Source organism: Diabrotica virgifera, chromosome 4, assembly GCF_917563875.1.
Source record: "Diabrotica virgifera virgifera chromosome 4, PGI_DIABVI_V3a".
In the NCBI taxonomy this organism is placed as follows: domain Eukaryota; kingdom Metazoa; phylum Arthropoda; class Insecta; order Coleoptera; family Chrysomelidae; genus Diabrotica; species Diabrotica virgifera.
The window spans coordinates 24,880,322-24,901,463 of NC_065446.1; the positions used below are offsets into that span (position 1 = coordinate 24,880,322).

At 32.5% G+C, this 21,142-nt stretch overlaps 1 protein-coding gene across 2 annotated transcripts in view; it reads right to left on the reverse strand.

The window, feature by feature from the left end:
• Window positions 1-2,856: 2,856 nt before the first annotated feature.
• LOC114334865 (protein doublesex) overlaps window positions 2,857-21,142 on the reverse strand; it is a 773,059-nt gene continuing 754,773 nt past the window's right edge. Inside the window, exons 4-5 of one of the 2 annotated variants that reach the window (XM_050649067.1) lie at window positions 15,692-15,728; window positions 2,857-4,318 (exon numbers count right to left, since the gene is read on the reverse strand). In XM_050649067.1, the coding sequence (XP_050505024.1) occupies window positions 4,069-4,318; window positions 15,692-15,728 (287 nt within the window). In that variant the 3' untranslated portion in view covers window positions 2,857-4,068. The remainder of the gene's footprint in view (window positions 4,319-15,691; window positions 15,729-21,142) is intronic. The other variant, XR_007697668.1, reaches the window with a different exon arrangement.

Sequence of the window (21,142 nt, forward strand, 5' to 3'; positions counted from 1 at the left end):
AAACTATGTGACAAAAATGTGATAATTCTTTTAAAATATTATCCACGATAAAATCAATCTAACAAGGTATTCCCGACAAAACTAATTTGAATGGAGAATAATGCATTTTGTTGTCATTAAAATACTTATCCGCCGGCGCCACTGAGTAAAGATCGAATTGTCGGTCGCACTCCCTACTTCCAATCAATTTCAAGTAGGGAGTCACGTGTGTGGTGACGTAAGCAGTCTACGAAAGTAAGTGATACGCCCACTTAACATTGCAATGTGCTTCAACTGATAAAACAGCCTTAAGTAAAGCTGCTATTTTGACATACTAATGCCACATGGTCATGGTCATATACAATAAAATAGTTGCAATTCTTAGCAAGTACAGGAAACTAAATACCACTAGGCAGCGCACATCAAAGAAACATGAAACGTGAAACAAGAAACAAATACATTGTGAAAAAAGTACCATTTCATGTGATAATTATTGGCCAAACCAAAAAAAAATTATTTGTATAGTCGACACTGGAAAGTGATGACGAGGTCGTTGCTGTCGTGGAAATTCTTTTATAACTGTTTTATTTTTATTACTACGCACAAGTCCTGTAGTCGGTTCAGTTCGACTATTCCTATTCCGTTCCGCGGAACCTTAAGTTCGTTTTACGGCTACTGCTGGCGTAAAATTGTCGCCCGTGGAGCCTTAGCCTAAGGGAGGCAGCACATCAAAGAAACGTGAAATACAAAACATGTGAAAAAAATACATGAGTAACATTATATTTTCCATAATATGTGTGCGGTGACCTTTAATGCTTTCTATCGATAATTTCCCACCTCTACTAGTTTCTTCTCTTTTTAGTTCACAACATATTATGTTTTCCATCTTTTGCTTTATTTGGCCGGTTCTTAGCGCACTGTATAGAAATTTACGATACTGTTTATAGTTTTTTGGCTACAGAGGTAAAACTCTAAAATTTAATTTCAATTGAAGGTGGTAGGTGCAAAATCATTTTTATCGAATCCTGGGAAAATGAATAAATATTTTTGAAAAATTTAAACGCCTAATGAAAAATTCCATTATTATCGAGGGCCGAAAGTCCTGAAAACTACTATAATGTTTATTTTAGAAAGTTACAGGGGTGAAAAAAAAAAAGAAAAAATTTAGTGTGGTTTTTAATTTCAAATATTTCATTCAAAAGAAACTTTTTGTTTATTCTAAGGTACCTTCGTCCCTCGGCAATAATGCAATCTTTCATTCTGCGTTTAAATTTTTAAAAATATTTATTAGTTTTCTCAGGATTCGAAAAACATGAATGCATTTAAATAGCATTCGACCAAGATTTTGCACCTACCCCCTAAACCTTTTGCTGCCGACCACGCGCCAGCGCGTAATATAGGTACTTCAGTCAAGTGTCGTTCACGCGGCAGCGAGTCAGTGATGTTGAAAAAGTAACTATTCGTTACAAAGTACTCGTTACTTACGAATACCGAAAGTAACGATTACTATACAGAGACGCAAATCGTTACTTTGATTACTCTGATTACTTCGTACCAATCTTATCAGAGCAAGTATGTACCTAGTTGAGTATTGTATCTACAATCGGTTGATATAGGAATCGGACCGGTATTCCACGAGTGTTCGGCATTAGTACAGTTAACTAAAATTTTATCTATGAAGGGCTAAGGCTATGAAGAGTTTTACAGGATTATAGGGCGCTGAGTAGTAGCTGAAACAGAGGGAGGTATATCATTTAACAAGCATGCACCCAGAAACAGATGTCTATTACGATTTGTCGAGGTTGATAATTCACAGAATAAAAATAAAAATAAAAATAAAAATGCAACACATTAGATTTTAATAATAAATACACACTATTCTTATCAGGCATAAAAAATAGCTTAGATTGACCGGAAAAATGTAGAAATGATAATATTGCTAGACTATGATCATCAACTTTAATTTTCAATGTAGGTATGGCATTGTTTTTATTAGATCAGGGCATTTAACACTAAAAGCCCAGGAATAAATTTATTTTTAAATATAGTAGGTACATAGGGACTTGCAACTTTTTGCATTATATTTAGGATTAGGATGACGTCTGAAAAAAGTCTACAATAGAAAAATAGGTGGAAAAGCATTATTACATTTTAAAGTGTATAAAACGTATCGAAAAATGCATAAACATGTTAAAATCAGTATATTAAGGGCCAGATTTTCTTATTTCGGGGTATTTGACCCTCGAAACTATAGATGACGTACCTTAGCAGTAACCCTGGGCACCAGGTGCTTCGGAGGTTGGTTCTGATTGCGTAGTCGTGTTCAGTGATTCCAAAAACCCCCGAATAACAAAATCTGACCCCTAATATACTGATTTTGACATGTTTATGTACTTTTGGATGCATTTTATACTGCAATTATGCATTTCCACCCTTTTTTCTATTGAAAACTTTTTCCTGTTTCACTATTTCCCTAAAAATCATTTATTTTTTCCTAAGCGCCTTGCTCTATGTATATTTTATTGTTATGATCCAAAAATCTAAAATAGTATCTACCCGCGCCAAAAAATTTGTAGAATTAATTAAAAAATTCCTTTTTAATTATAGTCCTGTCGCCAGGGGGGGTACAACGGCCTTCTTAATTCAGATGGACTTACTCAAGTTTTTTATGTATTTTGGCCCGTAGAACACGAATTTTTTGGGTAACAGTTGATCCGGATGTCGATAAGATTGTTATAAACAAAGAAGTTGAGGAATTATATAACAGCGATTTCTCGCATAACAAAACATTTTTTTGTATTTTTTGGGTCATTCTAACCAAAAAACGTTCCTACAAGTTTTTTCATAGGATGCATAGTTTTCGAGATAAACGCGGTTGAACTTTCAAAAAATCGAAAAATTGCAATTTTTGAACCCGAATAACGTTTGAATAAAAAATAAAATAGCAATTCTGCTTACCGGCTTTAAAAGTTTGAGTCAAATTATATCTGTTTTGAATATTTGCATTGCTAAAAATTTATTTTTTGATTGTTAAAAAAGCTATAAACACATAGTGTTTCCCGTGCCTAATACATGCGTTTTAATGCATGCTATGTAGAAATAGCCCCGCTTGCACTTTTACCTCCTCTACCTACTCGTTCGATTTTAAATGAGAAATCATTGAAAACATCACTCAAGCACTAGGTGTTTATAGCTTTGTTTAACAATAAAATAATAAATTTTTAGCAATACAAATAATTAAAACCGATATAATTTGACTTGAACTTTCAAATGCGGTAAGCAGAATTGCTATTTTATTTTTTAATCAAAAGTTATTCGGGTTCAAAAATTGCAATTTTTCGATTTTTTGAAAGTTCAACCGCATTTATCTCGAAAACTATGCATCCTACGAAAAAAATTGTAGGAACATTTTTTGGTTAGAATGGCCCAAAAAATACAAAAAAATGTTTTGTTTTGCGAGAAATCGCTGTTATGTGATTCCTCAACTTCTTGATTTATAACAATCTTATCGACATCCGGATCAAGTGTTACCCAAAAAATTCGTGTTCTACAGGTCAAAATACATAAAAAAAAACTTGGGTAAGTCCATCTGAATACAGGAGGCCGTTGTACCCCCCCTGGCGACAGGACTATTATTAATTAGTCTGGACAAAACTATGTCGGGCAACACTTGTTTTTAATAATTAATAGATTACATATTATTTAATTTCTATCCATCAAATAGATCGGTGGAGGTCGTTTTTATATCGGATTTTGTACTTATACGAAATACTGAGAAATCTGATTCTCGATATATGATTACCGGTACTCAAATACAAAAGTAATCACAGTAATCAAAGTAACGAATACTGGAAATGATTACTTTATACAAAAGTAACGATTTGTAACGAATACTCGAAAGTAACTATACTCAACATCACTACAGCGAGTGATATGGTTACTTCAGTCAGGTGCCGTTCAACAGAATGGCTCCTAGCTGAGTTCCATCCTCTTCGATAGGCAGCGAATGGCTTAGGGAACATTGTTGTACTATAAAGTGATTTTTTGGAATTAAGATAGTCTAGCTCTTGGATACAGATATTTACCTTATCACGTTCGACTTGTCGGCCTGATTGGGCTAGAGACCGGCCTATGTGGAGTAGATTGGGCTACTGGTGAGGTGGGGGTGATTGGTGACACTGGCGACGAACACATTGCGGGCGCAGTGGTGAGTAACGTCGATTGGGGGTAATGACATAGACTAGGTGGCAGTAACCAGGGCTGATACAGCGCTGATGTGTAAATATTTGGATATGGAATGGTGTGGTAGCTGCATTGTAGTGATAGACTAGGTACAGATCTGAAAGAAAAAAATATACACTAAAGAAAATTATTATTATATTATATAAGAAAACTTTACTATGTACTACACTTCTCCAAAAAATTAACGCACCACCTTAAACATGGGTCGTTTTTGATGTTTCGAATTTCCTAAACCTGTTGTCCGATTTAAGTGATTTTTTCAATATGTTATAGCCTTATTATTTATCAATATTGCTGTAATAATACTGTTCCTACACAGGTAAATTGTCATTGTATACCGGGTGTACTAATCAAACTGTGTTTTTTTCTCAAAGTTTGTCACACCCTGTGGAATATTCTACCATTTATAAAATAGTAAAATTAAAACCTAACTATAGCCTCAGGTTTTCTTAACATTCTGTTTTTCTGATTCACTCGCTTATGTTGGATAATAAAAAGTTAGGTGCTTTTACAACTAACCATGTTTTTGAAATAACTATGACAAACTTTAAGGAGTAATTCTGCATAAAAAAATAATTGACTAAAGTTTGCTTTATAAACGTACGTCCGCAATTGCTTCGTTTTCCAAATAGGAAGTGTTGAAATTTTTCTTTCAAACTGACGATTTATTTATTGCTCTAAAACCGGTTGAGATATGCAAATAAAATCTGGTTAAAAGTTTTTAGAGGTAGTTATTGCGCACTTTTTGACATACAATTAAGAATTTTATATTCACCCTTGGCGTGCATACGTGTAATATGACCCTTAGGTGCGCCAATGGAGAATGTAACATTCTGTCATTATTTTTTTATGCAGAAATGTGTCGCACTTATCTAGAAACACCCTGTATTGATAAAAGAACATAGTTGTTAAAGTACCTAACTCTTTCATTGTCCAACATAAGCGAATGAATCAAAAAACAGAATGTTAAGAAAACCTGAGGCTATAGTTGGGTTTTAATTTTAGTATTTTATCAATGCTAGAATATTTCACAAGGTGTGATGAAGTTTGAAAAAAAAAACAGTTTGATTGTTATACCCGCTAAACAATGACAATTTACCCGTCTAGCAACAATATTATTATAGCGATATTACATTTTTAAGGTGGTGCGTTAATTTCTTGGTGTAGTGTATACAGGGTGAGTCATGAGGAACTGTACATACTCCTACCTCGTATAGAGGCTCCTATGGGGAATAATAAATGACCATTAAAAAGTGTCTGCTCCCATTGTTTAATAATATACAGGGCGAGTTTCGCATTTTGACAGAAATTTGTATTCGTCATAATTTTTGAACGGTCAGATCGATGTGTCTCTTATTTTGGCCAATCGTTACACTATTAGCACCTAATCAACTAATTTATTCAAACTAGAAAAAAATCAGGTCCGGCTTTAAAAGAATTAGTTCGTTTGGGTCTTAGAAAAAATTTCACCCTGTATACGCTTTTTGAAAACTCTAATACGAATTTTACAAATTAGACTAATAGGCAATTAAAATGGCATATTTATTTTTTTCCGCACACGATTACTTAATTTTTTATAAAAAAATCAAATTTCACTATGAATTAAAAGTTTGGTAAAGTGAACCATAGATTTAAAAAAAATAACTTTTATTACAAAAATTAATTTTTTTTGCACAAATAAGTAATTTATGTTACCATCCAATCAACTGATTTATTCAAACTAGAGAAAAATATTTGATCACGTCTATGTTAAACTATAGAGTCCAAAAGAAGTGTTATGGGAAGTTTTAGATCTAGACGTGTTATAGAAAAAAAAAAAATGGTAAAACTTTTAATTTTAAGAAAAACGTTGTTTTTGTAAATTAATTTTTGTAAAAAAAGTTAATTTTTTTAAATCTATGGAAAAACTTTGCCAAACTTTTTATGCATATTCAAATTTGATTTTTTAATAAAAAAATAAGTAATCGTGTGGGGAAAAATAAATACGCCATTTTAATTGCCTATTTGTCTTATTTGTAAAATTCGTATTAGAGTTTTCAAAAAACGTATACAAGGTGAAATTTTTTCTAAGACCCAAAAAAACTAATTTTTTAAATCCGGGCCTGATTTTTTTCTAGTTTGAATAAATCAGTTGATTGGGTGATAACATAAATTAAATATTTGTTCAAAAAAAATTCATTTTTGTAATAAAAGTTATTTTTTTAAATCTATGGTTCACTTTACCAAACTTTTAATTATTCATAGTCAAAGGACATCGCACACATCTTATGGAAAATATAATGTCACTCAAATTCAATAAAATTTATACGATTAGATTCGTTTTAATATAACGATCAATTCTTATCATTGCGCCAACTCTTAATTATGATTAATTACGGCGCAAATTGCAATTAAAGTTTATCGAAATCACATTTTTGGAGTCCATAAAATGTTAGTTTACAATCATTATTGCTCTGAGTGCTATTCATAACAGCTTAAATCCCGCTGGGCCTAAGCGGATTAGTGAAACTAATCCGCTGATTTATGGAGTACCGAAAATCTGGGTATTTTAAAATATTTTTTCTCTCTCTTAACTTATGTACCTACCCATTTGATTTCAGATTTATTTATATCAATTTCTGCTCTTATTTTTGAAAATAGAGAGTTGGCGCAATGATAAGATTTGATCGTTAATTTAAAACAAATATATTGGTATAAATTTTATTGAATTTGAGTGACATTATATTTTCCATAAGATGTGTGCGATGTCCTTTGATTTTTTTTATAAAAAATTAAGTAATCGTGTGGGGAAAAAATAAATATGCCATTTTAATTGCCTATTTGTTTAATTTGTAAAAATTATATTAGAGTTTTCAAGAAGCGTATACAGGGTGAAATTGTTTCTAAGACCAAAACGAACTTATTTTTTAGATCCGGGCCTGATTTTTTTCTTGTTTGAATAAATCAGTTGATTGGTGGTAACATAAATTAAATATTTGTTTAAAAAAAATTCATTTTTGTAATAAAAGTTATTTTTTTTAATCTATGGTTCACTTTACCAAACTTTTAATTATTCATAGTCAAATTTGATTTTTTTATAAAAAATTAAGTAGTCGTGCGGGAAAAAAATAAATATGCCATTTTAATTTCCTATTTGTCTAATTTGTAAAAATCATATTAGAGTTTTCAAAAAGCGTATACAGGGTGAAATTTTTTCTAAGACCAAAACGAACTTATTTTTTACATCCGGGCTTGATTTTTTCTTGTTTGAATAAATCAGTTGATTGGTGATAACATAAATTAAGTATTTGTTCAAAAAAAAATTAATTTTGGTAATAAAAGTTAATTTTTTTTAAATCTATGGTTCACTTTACCAAACTTTTAATTCATAATCAAATTTAATTTTTTTATAAAAAATTAAGCAACCGTGTGCGGAAAAAAATAAATATGCTACTTTAATTGCCTATTTGTCTAATTTGTAAAATTCATATTAGAGTTTTCAAAAAGCTTATACAGGGTGAAATTTTTTCTAAGACCCAAACGAACTAATTTTTTTAAAGCCGGACCTGATTTTTTTCTAGTTTGAATAAATCAGTTGATTAGGTGGCAATAGTAGAGATGCATCAAGTCAAACTAGTTTGATTTTACTCAACAAACTTGACTTGACTTGAAAATCAAACTTTTTGTATAAAAAAGTTTGACTTGACTTGATTTCGATATCTTTAGGTTTGACTTGAATTCAAGCATCTTCAAACAGTTTGAAAAGTTTGAATATTACGCAACTTGTTTATTTTCAGTTTTAAATGAGACCGCCTACGCCTTTATTTGTTCACTGGCGGATGAACGGGGGAGGGGTAGGGGAAATTCCCCCCTCCCAACAAGGTCCAAAAAAATGTTTTTGACAAATTTCAATAAACATAGAAATGTATTGGCTGATACGATATTTAAACCGCAGACAGACAAATAAAACCCAATAAACGCGCCAGTTAGGATAATTATTAAGAAAGTTTAATGCATATTTATACATTAATTTTTTTAAAATTTAAACCCAACATTTGTAGCCTGTATCCGAAAAAAATTTAAATTGTAGATATAAAACCATATAGACCTGAATCCCGCGGACCAAAAAAAAGTTGATTAATAGCAAGCTGAAAATTCGTTAATAGCTTAACGGTGTCTAGTCAGACAAACTTTGATATATGGGAACACTGGAACAGTAGAAGTTTTAATTGTGGAAAAGGTTAAAAATTTGGAACGTCAGACTACGTAAACGTTCCATGTATTTTATCGGACAGAACTTCCAATTGATTTGTTACCATTTCATTAAACTCTCATGCAAAAATCAGACTGGTGTTTATCACCAACTGGGCATTTTAATGAGTGGAACATGAAGAACATGTCAAATGAGAGGAATCATGTTGGTTAGTAATAGCAGTCTGATTTTTGCTTGAGCGTTTAATGAAAGGGTAACAAATCAATTGGATGTTATGTCCGACAAAATACATGGGACGTTTTCGTAATCTGACGTTCCAAATTATTAAACTGTTTCACAATTAAAACTTCCACCGTTCCAGTGTTCCCGTACATCAAAGTTTGTCCGACTAGACACCGTTAAGCTATTAATAAATTTTCAGCTTGCTATTAATCATTTTTTTTGGTACGCGGGATCCAGGTCTAATAATCCTATGGTTAGTTTTGAATTTTAAAGAAATACCAACTAATATACAGCAATACCAGAGAACAATGACCACTGTTCTCTGGCAATACTAACTTTTGTATTGTGGTACATATTTTCGAGTGAACTAGCAGCTTGGTACCACATGTTTTTTCGAACTGGCCCTAAGATAAATAAATGCCTTTTTTAATAAAAGAAAGTCATAAAAATTCCAAATAAGTTTATTTTGAGCTGTCCATTGGAAAACCGAATAGTCTTATTTTATTGTAACCCTTAAGGACATAGGCGTAACATGTCGCTTATCAAAATTTTCAATGTGTTTTAAATATATTAATTTTTTTCAAATCCTGAGAAAACTAATAAGAATTTAAAAAAAATTAAACGCAGCATGAAAGAGTACATTATTTCTGACGGAAGAACATCCCTGAAAACTTCTATAATGTTTATTTTAATAAGTTACAGGGGTGAACATAAAAGGGAAAATTTAGTGTTGTTATTAATTGCAAATATTTCATTCAAAACAAACTTTTTATTTAGTCTAAGAGACTTTCGGCCCTCGGTAATAACGCAATCTTTCATTCTGCGTTTAAATTTTTCAAAAATACTTTATTTTCTCAGGATTCGAAAAAAATAAATGTCTACATTTAAAAGTTTTAAATTAAAACACATTGAAAACTTTGACTTTTATGTGACACTCATTGTATAATTAATTTTCTTATCTTATTTGGCAACTAACATGACATGTCTATCTCGACAAAAAAGTATATCTACTAAATAAATTATTATTCAAACTGTTTCAAACTAGTTTGACAAACAGTTTGAATTTTCAAACCTGTACGATTGACCAGTTTGACTTGACTTGAAATATTTGTTAGAAGGATTGACTTGAGTTTGACTTGAAATTAAGTCAAACTCAAGTCAAGTTCAAACATTCAAGTCAAACTTGTGCAACTCTAGGCAATAGTGTAACGATTGACCAAAATAAGAGACACATCGATCTGACCGTTCAAAAATTATGACGAATAAAAATTTCTGTCAAAATGCGAAACTCGCCCTGTATATTATTAAACAATGGGAGCAGACACTTTTTAATGGTCATTTGTTATTCCCCATAGGGGCCTCTATACGAGGTAGGAGTATGTACAGTTCCTTATGACTCACCCTGTATTACAATCTGATACAAACAAAAAGATTTTTTTGTATTTTATCATTGATGACACTTGACATTTCTATTGGGGACAGAAAACTATTTAAATTATAAACACTTTATTTTACAGCTGATTTTACAAATGGTTTTTATGTATTTTGGTCTACTAAATCCGAATCTGTAACATGATAATCTGATTTGTTGGACACGGATTTGTTATCAACAATTTAATTGTTTAAATACTTATAACTAATAATCTAATAAAGATATACCTTTCTCCAATAATGTCTCGTTTCTTAAAAAAAAAAACAGATTTTTAAAAATTTAAATTGGTCGATTAGAAGCTGAGATATTGAAAATTTATTATTAAACATGCTGAAAATGCGAGCATTTTCATAACGAAAACTTTGTTTATTTACGTATTTAAATTCATAATATGGAAAATTTCTATTACGAAAAGTTTTTAGTATTAAATGCTATGTTTTAATATGCAATTATATCCTAATTTAAATATTGTGAACTATAAAGGTACTCTACTCTCGAGCGAAATTCATATTTTTTGACATACCTCGAAAAAAATTGATAAAATTTGATATATGATGATTGCATCTTAGATTTTAGACCATGCAGATCTTTTTATGAAGAATAACTTTTCTTCGTAAAATTAATAATAAAAGAGTTATGAATGAAAATGATATTGGTATCCGTAATTTGAGAAAAAATTTCAGATATTTTTTTTTATCTTTAGAAGGATGTACAAGTAATTGCATACTAGAACATAGTTTTTAACTCCAAACAACTTTATAGTCGGAGAGACAGAAGCGGATTTTGTGCGTGATAAGTAATATGAAAAAACTATACGGGGATATGTTGAGTTAGTTGTGTACATGACTTTCACCAACGGCCGGAAACCAGAGTGGGGGTCAAACCTAGTTACAAAGGGTCAAACTCGCGATTTTTATTATTTTTTTTTGTGAAGCACGAGATAGTGCACCAAAATTTGGGAATAAGTAGGTCATGACGTAATTAAGTAAAATCTCTAGGGGCGGAACGCTGCGTGGCCGACAAAGGGGTGGGGGTAGGGGTGAATATAAAAAAATATAAAGGGTTTTTTTGCGACGTTCATGATTGAGATAGTGGACCAAAATTTGGGAATAAGTAGACCATGACATTACTAAGTAAAATCCACAGAGCCGCAAAACCAAAGTGGAAGACGAGGGTAGTTACAAGGGGTCAAAGTCACCGTTTTTATTATTTTTTCTTGTGACGCGTATGATCCAGATAGTGCACCAAAATTTGGATATAAGTAGATCATGACGTAACTAAGTAAAATCTCCAGGGGTCGCACGCTGCGTGGTCGACAAAGGGGTGCAGCAGGGGTGAATACAAAAAATATAAGGGATTTTTTTGCGATGTTCGTGATTGTGAGAGTGCACCAAAATTTGGGAATAAGTAGACCATTACATAACTAAGTAAAATCCTCAGAGCCGGAAACCCGAGGTGGGGGACGAGGGTAGTTATAAGGGGTCAAATTCGCCGTTTTTATTATTTTTTTTTGTGACGCTCATGATCGAGATAGGGCACCAAAGTTTGGGAATAAGTAGGTCATGAGCTAACTAAGTACAATCTCCAGGGGTGGAACGCTGCGTGGCCGATAAAGGGGTGGGGGTAGGTGTGAATATAAAAAATATAAGGGGTTTTTTGCGACGTTATAGATTGAGATAGTGCACCAAAATTTGGGAATAAGTAGACCATGACTTAGCTAAGTAAAATCCGCAGAGCCGGAAACCAGAGTTGGGGATGAGGGTAGTTTTAAGGGGTCAAAGTCGCAGTGTGTATCATTTCTTTTGTGACCCGGCACAACATATGTCCCCCACGCAGCGTTCCGCCCCTGGAAATTTTACTTACTAATGTCATGATCTACTTATTCTCAAATTTTGGTGCACTATCTCAATCACGAACAGCAAAAAAAACCCCATATATTTTTATACTCACCCCTGCCTACCACCCCTTTTTACCTCAAGCAGCGTTCTGTCCCTGGAGATTTTGCTTAGTTACGTCATGACCTACTTACTCCCAAATTATGGTGCTCTATCTCCATCATGAGAGCCACAAAAAAAATAAAAACCGCGACTTTTACCCCTTGTAACTACCCTCATCCGCCACTCTGGTTTCCGCCTCTTTATATTCACCCCTGCCCGACCCCTTTATCGGCCACGCAGCGGTTTCACTCCTCACTCCTGGAGATTTTACTTAGTTTACGTCATGACCTACTTATTTCCAAATTTTGGTCCACTATCTCGATCATGAGCATCACAAAAAAAATAATAAAAAACGGGACTTGACCCCTTATAACTACCTTCCTCCCCTACTCTGGTTTCCGGCTCTGGTAATTTTACTTATTTATGACATGGTTTACTTATTCCCAAATTTTGGTCCAATATCTCAATCACGAACGTCGCAAAAAACCCTTAATATTTTTCATATTCACCCCTACTCCCACCCCTTTGTCGGCCACGCATCGTTGCGCCCCTAGAGATTTTACTTAGGTACGTCATGACCTACTTATTCTTAAATTTTGGTGCACTATCTCGATCATGAGCGTCATAAAAAAAATAATAAAACCGCGATTTTGACCCCTTATAACTACCCTCGGCCCCCACTCTGGTTTCCGGCCGTTGGTGAAAGTCATGTACACAACTAATTCAACATATCCCCGTATAGTTTTTCCATATTACTTATCACGCACAATATCCGCTCCCAGATCTTAGACTATTATATTGTAATAACACTTTTCAATATTGTGAAAAATAATAATACTTTAATCTTGATCGAACTTCATATTTTTTGACATACCTCGTATAATATAAATTTGATATCTAATAAAAATAAACAAATACAAAATAAACCGTTTTCCTTGAAAATAGTGAATTGTAATTTAACATTACATTAACATAAATAAATAAAATTTGTTTATCTGACATTTCAATTTTATGTTGACGTTTAGTTGCGTCAAACGAAAACAAAGTAGAGTTGACGTTTCTAAGTCGGAAGAAAATGACAATTTAAAGGAGGCTTGTGACGTCACAATGGCGACTTTGAGGTTGGATATCTCGAAGATGGTTAGAGATAGCGAAATGCCGTTTTCAGATTTAGATTTAGAAGACAAAACTACATAGGAATCCATCGCTAGTTGGCCTCTAGATATTTCAGGAGCGGCAACGCAATAACACACACACTTTTGCGAATTTATAAACGAAAAGTTTTCGTTGAAAATATAAAATTATCGACCTATGGGAGGCCTATATCCATAACTGAAACTAGAACAGGCTTCTAAAGAAGACAGTGTCAGCACAAGTAGCCAGGGGCTGCCTCAGGGAGAGTTTTGTCTCCTCTCTTATGGAATCTGGTAATCTATGACCTGATAGCTAGACTCAGCAACAACAGGCATCATAGCCTGTTTTATACAGATGACCTGGTCATTTTTAAAATTGATAGGAGAAGGTTGAATGCTCGAATATATGAAATTTATTGAAATAAAAGGCAGATATCGAGCACCCACACTCAACGAAAAAGGTACGTAATATCAATAAAAATGTTAATTCAGACAACAAACGCAATTCTTAAAATTTGTCCAATTCTTGGTTTTATTGGAACAACAAAGCGATGTTCATCAATTCATTATTTTCGTTAGTTGAGCCAATGTATTACGTTTATTGAATGGACGAACATTCATTATGTATACCATAATCTCACTTTATTGATATTACGAACTCTGTTCATTGAGTCAACGAACACTATTTATTGAAACAACAACGTCGTTAATTGACCGACGAAGACCATTCGTTGTGCCAATAACAGTGTTATTTCTCCTAACGTATTTCGTTTATTTCTACAATTATTTCCGTTTATTGTTACAATTAATTCCGTTCATTGGCACAATAAATACGGTTATTCTTACCAGCAATTCTATTCATTGTTACAATCAGTTTCGTTCATTCCTACTATGAACGTATTTTATATTAATAATTACTGAATGCATTAGCCCAATTTATCATATTAATTGATTAATAATAATTTTTTAAATCCCCTTTTTTGTCCTTAACCTTTATAAGCAAAACGCTCAGACAGGTCGATTTAAAAATTATCAAAGTATATTATAACATCAATGTTTCGAACTTTACACGATCCCTCTTCAGGTGACAAGCGTAACTTTGATTTTTTTAATGGGAAAGTACATCATGTGACAGCTCATTTAAAAGTGTTTGAAATGGTGATTTCAAAAATGTATAACACTTTAATCATTTTTGAGAGCCCAGGGGCAAAATTTCGATCGAATTATTTCTAAACGCATTCATTTTTTTGGAATCCTGAGAAAACTAATAAGTATTTTTGAAAAATTTAACCGCAGAATAAAAGACTACATTATTACTGAGGGCTGAAAGTCCCCTAGAATAAACAAAAAGTTTCTTTTGAATAGTATATTTGAAATAAAAAAATCATACTAAATTTTCTCTTTTTCACCCCTGTGACTTATTAAAATAATCATTATAGAAGTTCTCAGGGACGTCAGACCCTCGATAATACTGTAATATTTTATTCTGCGTTTAAATTTTCAAAAATACTAATTATTTTTTTCATTCAGGATTCGAAAATTAATTTTCATTCATAAATAACATCTTAAGTTCATCTTATAAATAACATCACAAGACAATATTAAAAGTAAACACTTACAAACATAAGACACTGACAAGTTTATTTTTAATTAGAATGTTCTCCCGTATTTACCTTATCAGAAAAAACTTACTTTTATTCAAATATAAAAAATAAGTAATATCTTATCCTTATCTTCCTTCTACTACGGACTACACTTGGAAACAAAATGCAATTATTTTTCGGCACTTCGGTAGAGGTAACAGCATTGTTTAACAAAGAACTCTTTTTTAAACAATGGTAACACAGAGAAGCTAGTAGGGGTATCACGATAAGGAAAAGCCGTTACATTTCAAATGGTCAAGCAAAACATTTATTGTCTCAACAACCACGATTATTGTCACAATTAACGCATTGTTTGTGGGAATTAAAGGCAGTAGTAGATTGATTAATGCATTCGTTGGCACAACAATCAGTGTACATCTATTCAATAATCATATATTACTCTATATTAACAACATTTGTACATTGTTTTAATGAAATCTGTACGTTGTCACGATAAACCAAGGTAATTGCTTGTCATCTACGAAATCAAGAACGTGAGTTGCTGCCACAATTAACAGTATTTATTAAATATACGAAACTAAGTTATTGGCTGAATAAATTGAGTGTTATTGATTAATGTACTCTAGTTATTCTCACAATTATTATTCAATCATTGTGGCAATAACCAAGTACATTCGTCAATGTCTAAAAGTTCGTTGAAACAACAAATTAAATTGTTGTGACAACGAAATACTATTCAATAATCACTGTTAATCAATATTACGAACTAAATTTTTTTGAGTGCAGTTTATTAAATCTTGCACAAGTATACTTTTGCTCCTAGAGTGGAGCATCACCAGGGGCGTTTTTAAGTTTGTTTAAACAGAGAGGCTATCGAAATAAACGAGAAATCTACTATATATGTGGGTATACAAATCTACAATATCAACGTAAAATTAAATGAGTCTCACCTTGCTGCCGCTAAGAGGGATGGTATTTCTCGAAAAGCTGAAAAATAAATTAAATTTTAAAAAGTTACCAATGTTGCGTGACAAATATAAAGAATATGTTATACAGGGTTGTGATATTATGAACCAACTAAGAAGTTGTCAAAAACACCAAGTATATATCTTTGTTATTGTGGTGTCTAAATGTGGGATTTTTAAGATCACTAAGTGTCCACTTTTACAGTTAACATATTTATGTTATTTTCCCAAAGAAACATCCTGAATATAAAATATAGATTATTATAGATTTATGTATTTGTTTATTAAATACATAATCGATAGGTGTAACCGTCTATCTATTTGCAATTTATAGTCATGATAGTATAAATACATGAAAAATAGGTCATGGTAGACTCTAACAGTCTACCACGACGAGTGATATGATAATGAGTTGCGTATTAGTTTGCTTTCCGAGATAATTATTCGTAATTTATCCAGCACAAAATTTCAAAAACCTTTCAAAAAGAATGAATTTACTATTAGTCTCAGATCCGAATCTATAGCTGGACCTTCACTTATCTGCTTTTCGGATGAAACATTTTTTTTATCAAATTTTCATGCATAGACAAATATGACTTGCGTGGATTGCCTATCAAAATCTTGTCATTGCTAAAGAGGGGGAGGTAGGGTTTTTCACAAAAACACATTTTTGTGATTTTTTTTAATGAATGGTAGAATTATTATTTTATCGCCAACTGTCACTAAATCATCCATTATTGCACTCCTTTGCCTTCATTTCTGGTAGTAAAGTAACACTTTATTGTACTAAAAAAAGAATTTTACTTTACCTGCCGCGATTATTAATCAAATTAACCGAGATTGAAAATGCAAGTGGTCGATGGAAGTAATCGATTACACAAGTTTACAAAAAAAAATAAATTTCGGACTATTTGACGAAACTATATGACTAGGGGTTTTTCGGGGTCGCTGATGACGAATCCGGGATCCACTGACCTCTCTCACGTCTAGCTCAAGGTCATTTTGAGGTCAAATCAAGATAAATCGACACAATCGCTCTGAAAAAGTATATTAGGGGGTTTTGGGGTCGCTGATCACAAAAATGGAGTCCGTTGAGCTCAACCACGTCAGGTAGTCATTTCAAGGTCAAATCAGTTTTGTAGACTTGTCCTGATTTGACCTTGAAATGACCTTTACCTGACGTGGTAGAGCCCAACGGACCACAGTTTTGTGATCAGCGACTCCAAAAACCCCCTAGTAAACATTTTCATGGCGATTGTATCGATTTATCCTGATTTGATCTTGAACTAGACGTGATAGAGGTCAGTTGACCCCGGATTCGTCATCAGCCACCCCAAAAACCCTCTAATACACTTTTTCAGAGCGACTGTCGATTTATCTTGATTTGACCTTGAAATGACCTTTACCTGACGTGATAGAGGTCAGCGGACCCCGGATTCGTGATCAGCGACCCCAAAAACCCCATTGTCATATGGTTTCGTCAAATAGTCCGAAATTTAGTTTTTTTTTTGTAAACCTGTGTTATTTATTTGAGTGAACTTAAAATTTATTTACTTTTATTATTAAAAATATTGTACAAAATGTACTTCATTAATAATTAATTTTATGTCAAAAAGTAAAATTCTGTAGTATTTTTCAATTATGTTCATACAAAATAAATCAAAACTTTACAGATTTAGTAATTATGTATTCAATATTGATAATGATAAATGATAACTATCGATTAAACATCGAAACCAGCCATCATGCAAAAGTCATATGTCATTACTGTCATAAGAAATGTTTATTTCGTCTAAAATTAAAAAATTCTGAAATTGTACGTAAGTGTTAATCTTTTTAATGATTAACGATAGATAATAAGATAAAGACTCTTTATCGAACTCGTCTGTTACTCGCCTCATTCGCTTCGCTCCCTCTGCACGTAATATCAGAATCGCTCGATAAAGAGTCACTTTACTGACTTATTACATACATAAATAACTACTATTTTTAAATTAAATAAGCATATTGAGTACAATTCATAGAATATTCAAAAAATATTCAAGGAAAAATAGGGTCTAGGACGTTTCATCGCCACCAATTCATCGCCGCCGTTTCGATGCCGCCAGTTCATCGCCGGCCGATTCATCGCCGGCCGATTCATCGCCAGTTAGTTAATCGCTATCTGATAAATTTCCGAATTTTCGACAGTTACATTTATTATTTATTTTTAGTATTAATTAGGAATTCAAGGAAATGCGAGATATGACCATTCCCGTTGCCATACTTAATCTTTTAATAGACTTTTAAACTTTTATAATATAAAATATATTATTATGATCTTTTAAATTTCACGGTCAACATTTCCAACCAAGAGAAACTGTTTCTTAAATGTGAAACGAACCCAAAATTTCTGTACAAAAATTTAGGGGAAGTAGAACAGTAAATATAATAATATTTTTTATCTTTTTAATTGTCATAAGTTTTGAACTGAACTTAACGTCGTGTCGTGTCATCTCCCATAATACAAAATCAACTGACTAACTGGCGATGAAACGGACGGCGATGAAATGGACTGGCGATGAATCGGCGGCATCGAAACGGCGGCGATGAACCGGCGGCGATGAAACGTTCCATTCCGGAAAAATATTGGAAAATAAGCCAACGGTGCAGATCAAAATCCATCATTTATTAGCTTAGATTTGCCAAGATTTTATTAGCTTATGAGTTTCTCGAGGTAACGCTTTAGTTTATCGATTTTTGACTTTTTGGTATCACTCCGTAGTCAAAACAAGGATTTTTTTTTGCAAAAAGGGTGAAAATCAACCTATTATATAACATTCCAGGTAAATCGGTCAAGTAGTTTTTGAGTTACAATGTCTACCTGCTTTGAAAAAGGCAGTTTTGAGAAAAACGCGTTTAAAGTATTGCCAACTTTTATTTTCAATTATTTTTCTGTCTTTCAAATCGCAAAGTGATGCACACCAAAATATGTTTTTGAATCACGGAGAAATTTACAAAAGATACCTTTTCACCGTTGCTCACTACGTTCAAGAGCGCTGGCGCGAACCTGCCGCAAAACGATTCGAAGGTAGGGATATTTATCATGCTGTATTTTCGGTAATTTACGATTTTCGTTTATGAAAGTATCTTTTCCGTCGACCGTCCATTTATTATCAATTTTAACACCCTCAAAATCATTGATTAATGATCCCTATTAATGAATGAATTTCTATTAATGAACGAATTCATTATAGGCAACACAACATACATTGCTTGCATAAATTAATTAAACGCACTGTGATTGGCAGTGACCTGTGGTGTAGGCAACCAAACATATACCTACCTATTTATATTACCACTAAAAAATTTAAACTCAAGTAGCCGCTGTCAGTACTATCTGTCATTGTATGTCATTATTTACTTTATTGTTTAAAATTCTGTGTATTTGAAAAATCAAAAGATGAATATATCTTTATTTCTGAAAAGTACGGTCGACGGAAAAGTTTTGTAACGAACTCGTGAATTAAAATGGCGATTAACAATCTCGAACATTAACGCGCTCGCACCGCTCACGCGTTTAAATATCTCAATTGTTAATCGCCCTTATTATTACACTTGTTGGTTAAATAACTATAAATGATATTAAATAATTAAATTTTAATATCAAACGCGATGATATAGTGTTGAATATCTTCTACTAGCTCTGCAGCAGGTTCGCGCCAGCGTGCTTGGGTGTAATGAGAAATGAGAAACGTTCAACAGGTGTTCCCATTCTATTTTGTGAATTACTCCGTGATTCAGAAACATATTCCGGTTTGCATCACTTTACGATTTGACAGACAAAAAAGAAATTGAATATGATAAAAGTTGACAAAACTTTAAACTGCTTTATTCAAAAGCGATAGACATTGTAACTCAAAAACTGCTTCGTTGCTATTTTTATAAAATTGCTATTTTTATCAAAACAATCATTGTTTTAAATTCTGAGTGAATTCTGAGTGACGGAACTCAGACTCAAAATTTACGTTGACCTGCGGTATCTTTTACCTAATAGTAAAACATGTATGTATTGTTACGATCTGCTTTCTATTAATTTGATATTAATTATTATTTATTTGATCAATTATTTAATTAACCCAAATCATACATAAAAATATTAAGAAAAAATCTCAGGGTACCTTTTGTCAAAAATTTAATTAAATTCTCTTAGGTTATACTTATCCTTTCTCGTGGTTTCAGTATCTCTTAATTGATCCTTATCGGGATAAAATAGGAAAAGGAAATAAATAGAAAAATCATAAATAAACACATACAAATACCTTTATTATCAAAAGCAATGCTCTGTAAATTTATTAATTAAATCCTGTGGGCATAACTGTCCAAAAGAAACTTTTACCATATAAATTAATCTAATTCAAACAAATATTTATCGCTTTGTTCTTGATACTATTAATAAAACAAGCTAAACAAACAAATTTGGTATTCGCAAATTACTTATACTTCCTATTAAATTTTTGAAATGTTGGAATCTTAAATGCTTATGCTTTTACGTAAAAAATTTTAACTTCTGATTATAAAACAAAATCTATCACATAGGTATAGGTTATTGACTGACCTTTTTGACTTACACAAAATGATGTCTCCTCTTGACCCAAACAGTTCCTCCTTGTTGATTATATTAGGCTACCAATCAAAGCCCTCTCCGTTCTCAGCAAACAATCCAGCAGGATACCAGCAACTATTTCTCCAAAACACAAGCCAGGCCTCTTTTTTGCCAGTACTCGTTCAATAAACTCCAAAACTCTTTCCTCTCTTTCTCTCAACAATAATCTCCTGAGACCCAAGTATCTTTTTTACTTGGTGTCACAAATAATTTTTATAATGATAATTCTTGTAACTTACTCACTTGGACTGTACATAATCAAAGAGATATTTCTTCTCGATTTGATTTGTCTCTCCTACCACTTTTCGGCTACTCCCACTATCAAAACAAAACACTAGTACTTGCTGCTGAACTACTCACGAAAACTTTTGACTGCCCCTTTTGGATGCCGGTAACACAATGAATTCCTCTTTCCAAAACTATCTCAACATTCAAACAAAACTTTCCCCATTCCAAATTGCCAAGCCAATCAGAAACATTTCTCTCTCCACCTCCCTCTGTTTCAATCGAAAAACCCAGTCATTCCTTCAAACAATACTTCTACTCAAAACTAATGACTTTTCGGAAATTATCTAAATATTCCTGTCATTGAACAAGCATATTTAAAATTCCAATTCTCTTTACCTCTATTTTTCTAAAAATTAATAATTACATCTACCTGTGGATTTCCCTTTTCCGTAATAAACAATCGGTTTAAAATTATAATCCTAAATAACTTTCACTTCACTTTTTATTTACAAAAATGTTTTTAATTCTTCATGGAAAACTTCATTAAGGAGAAACCACCTTGC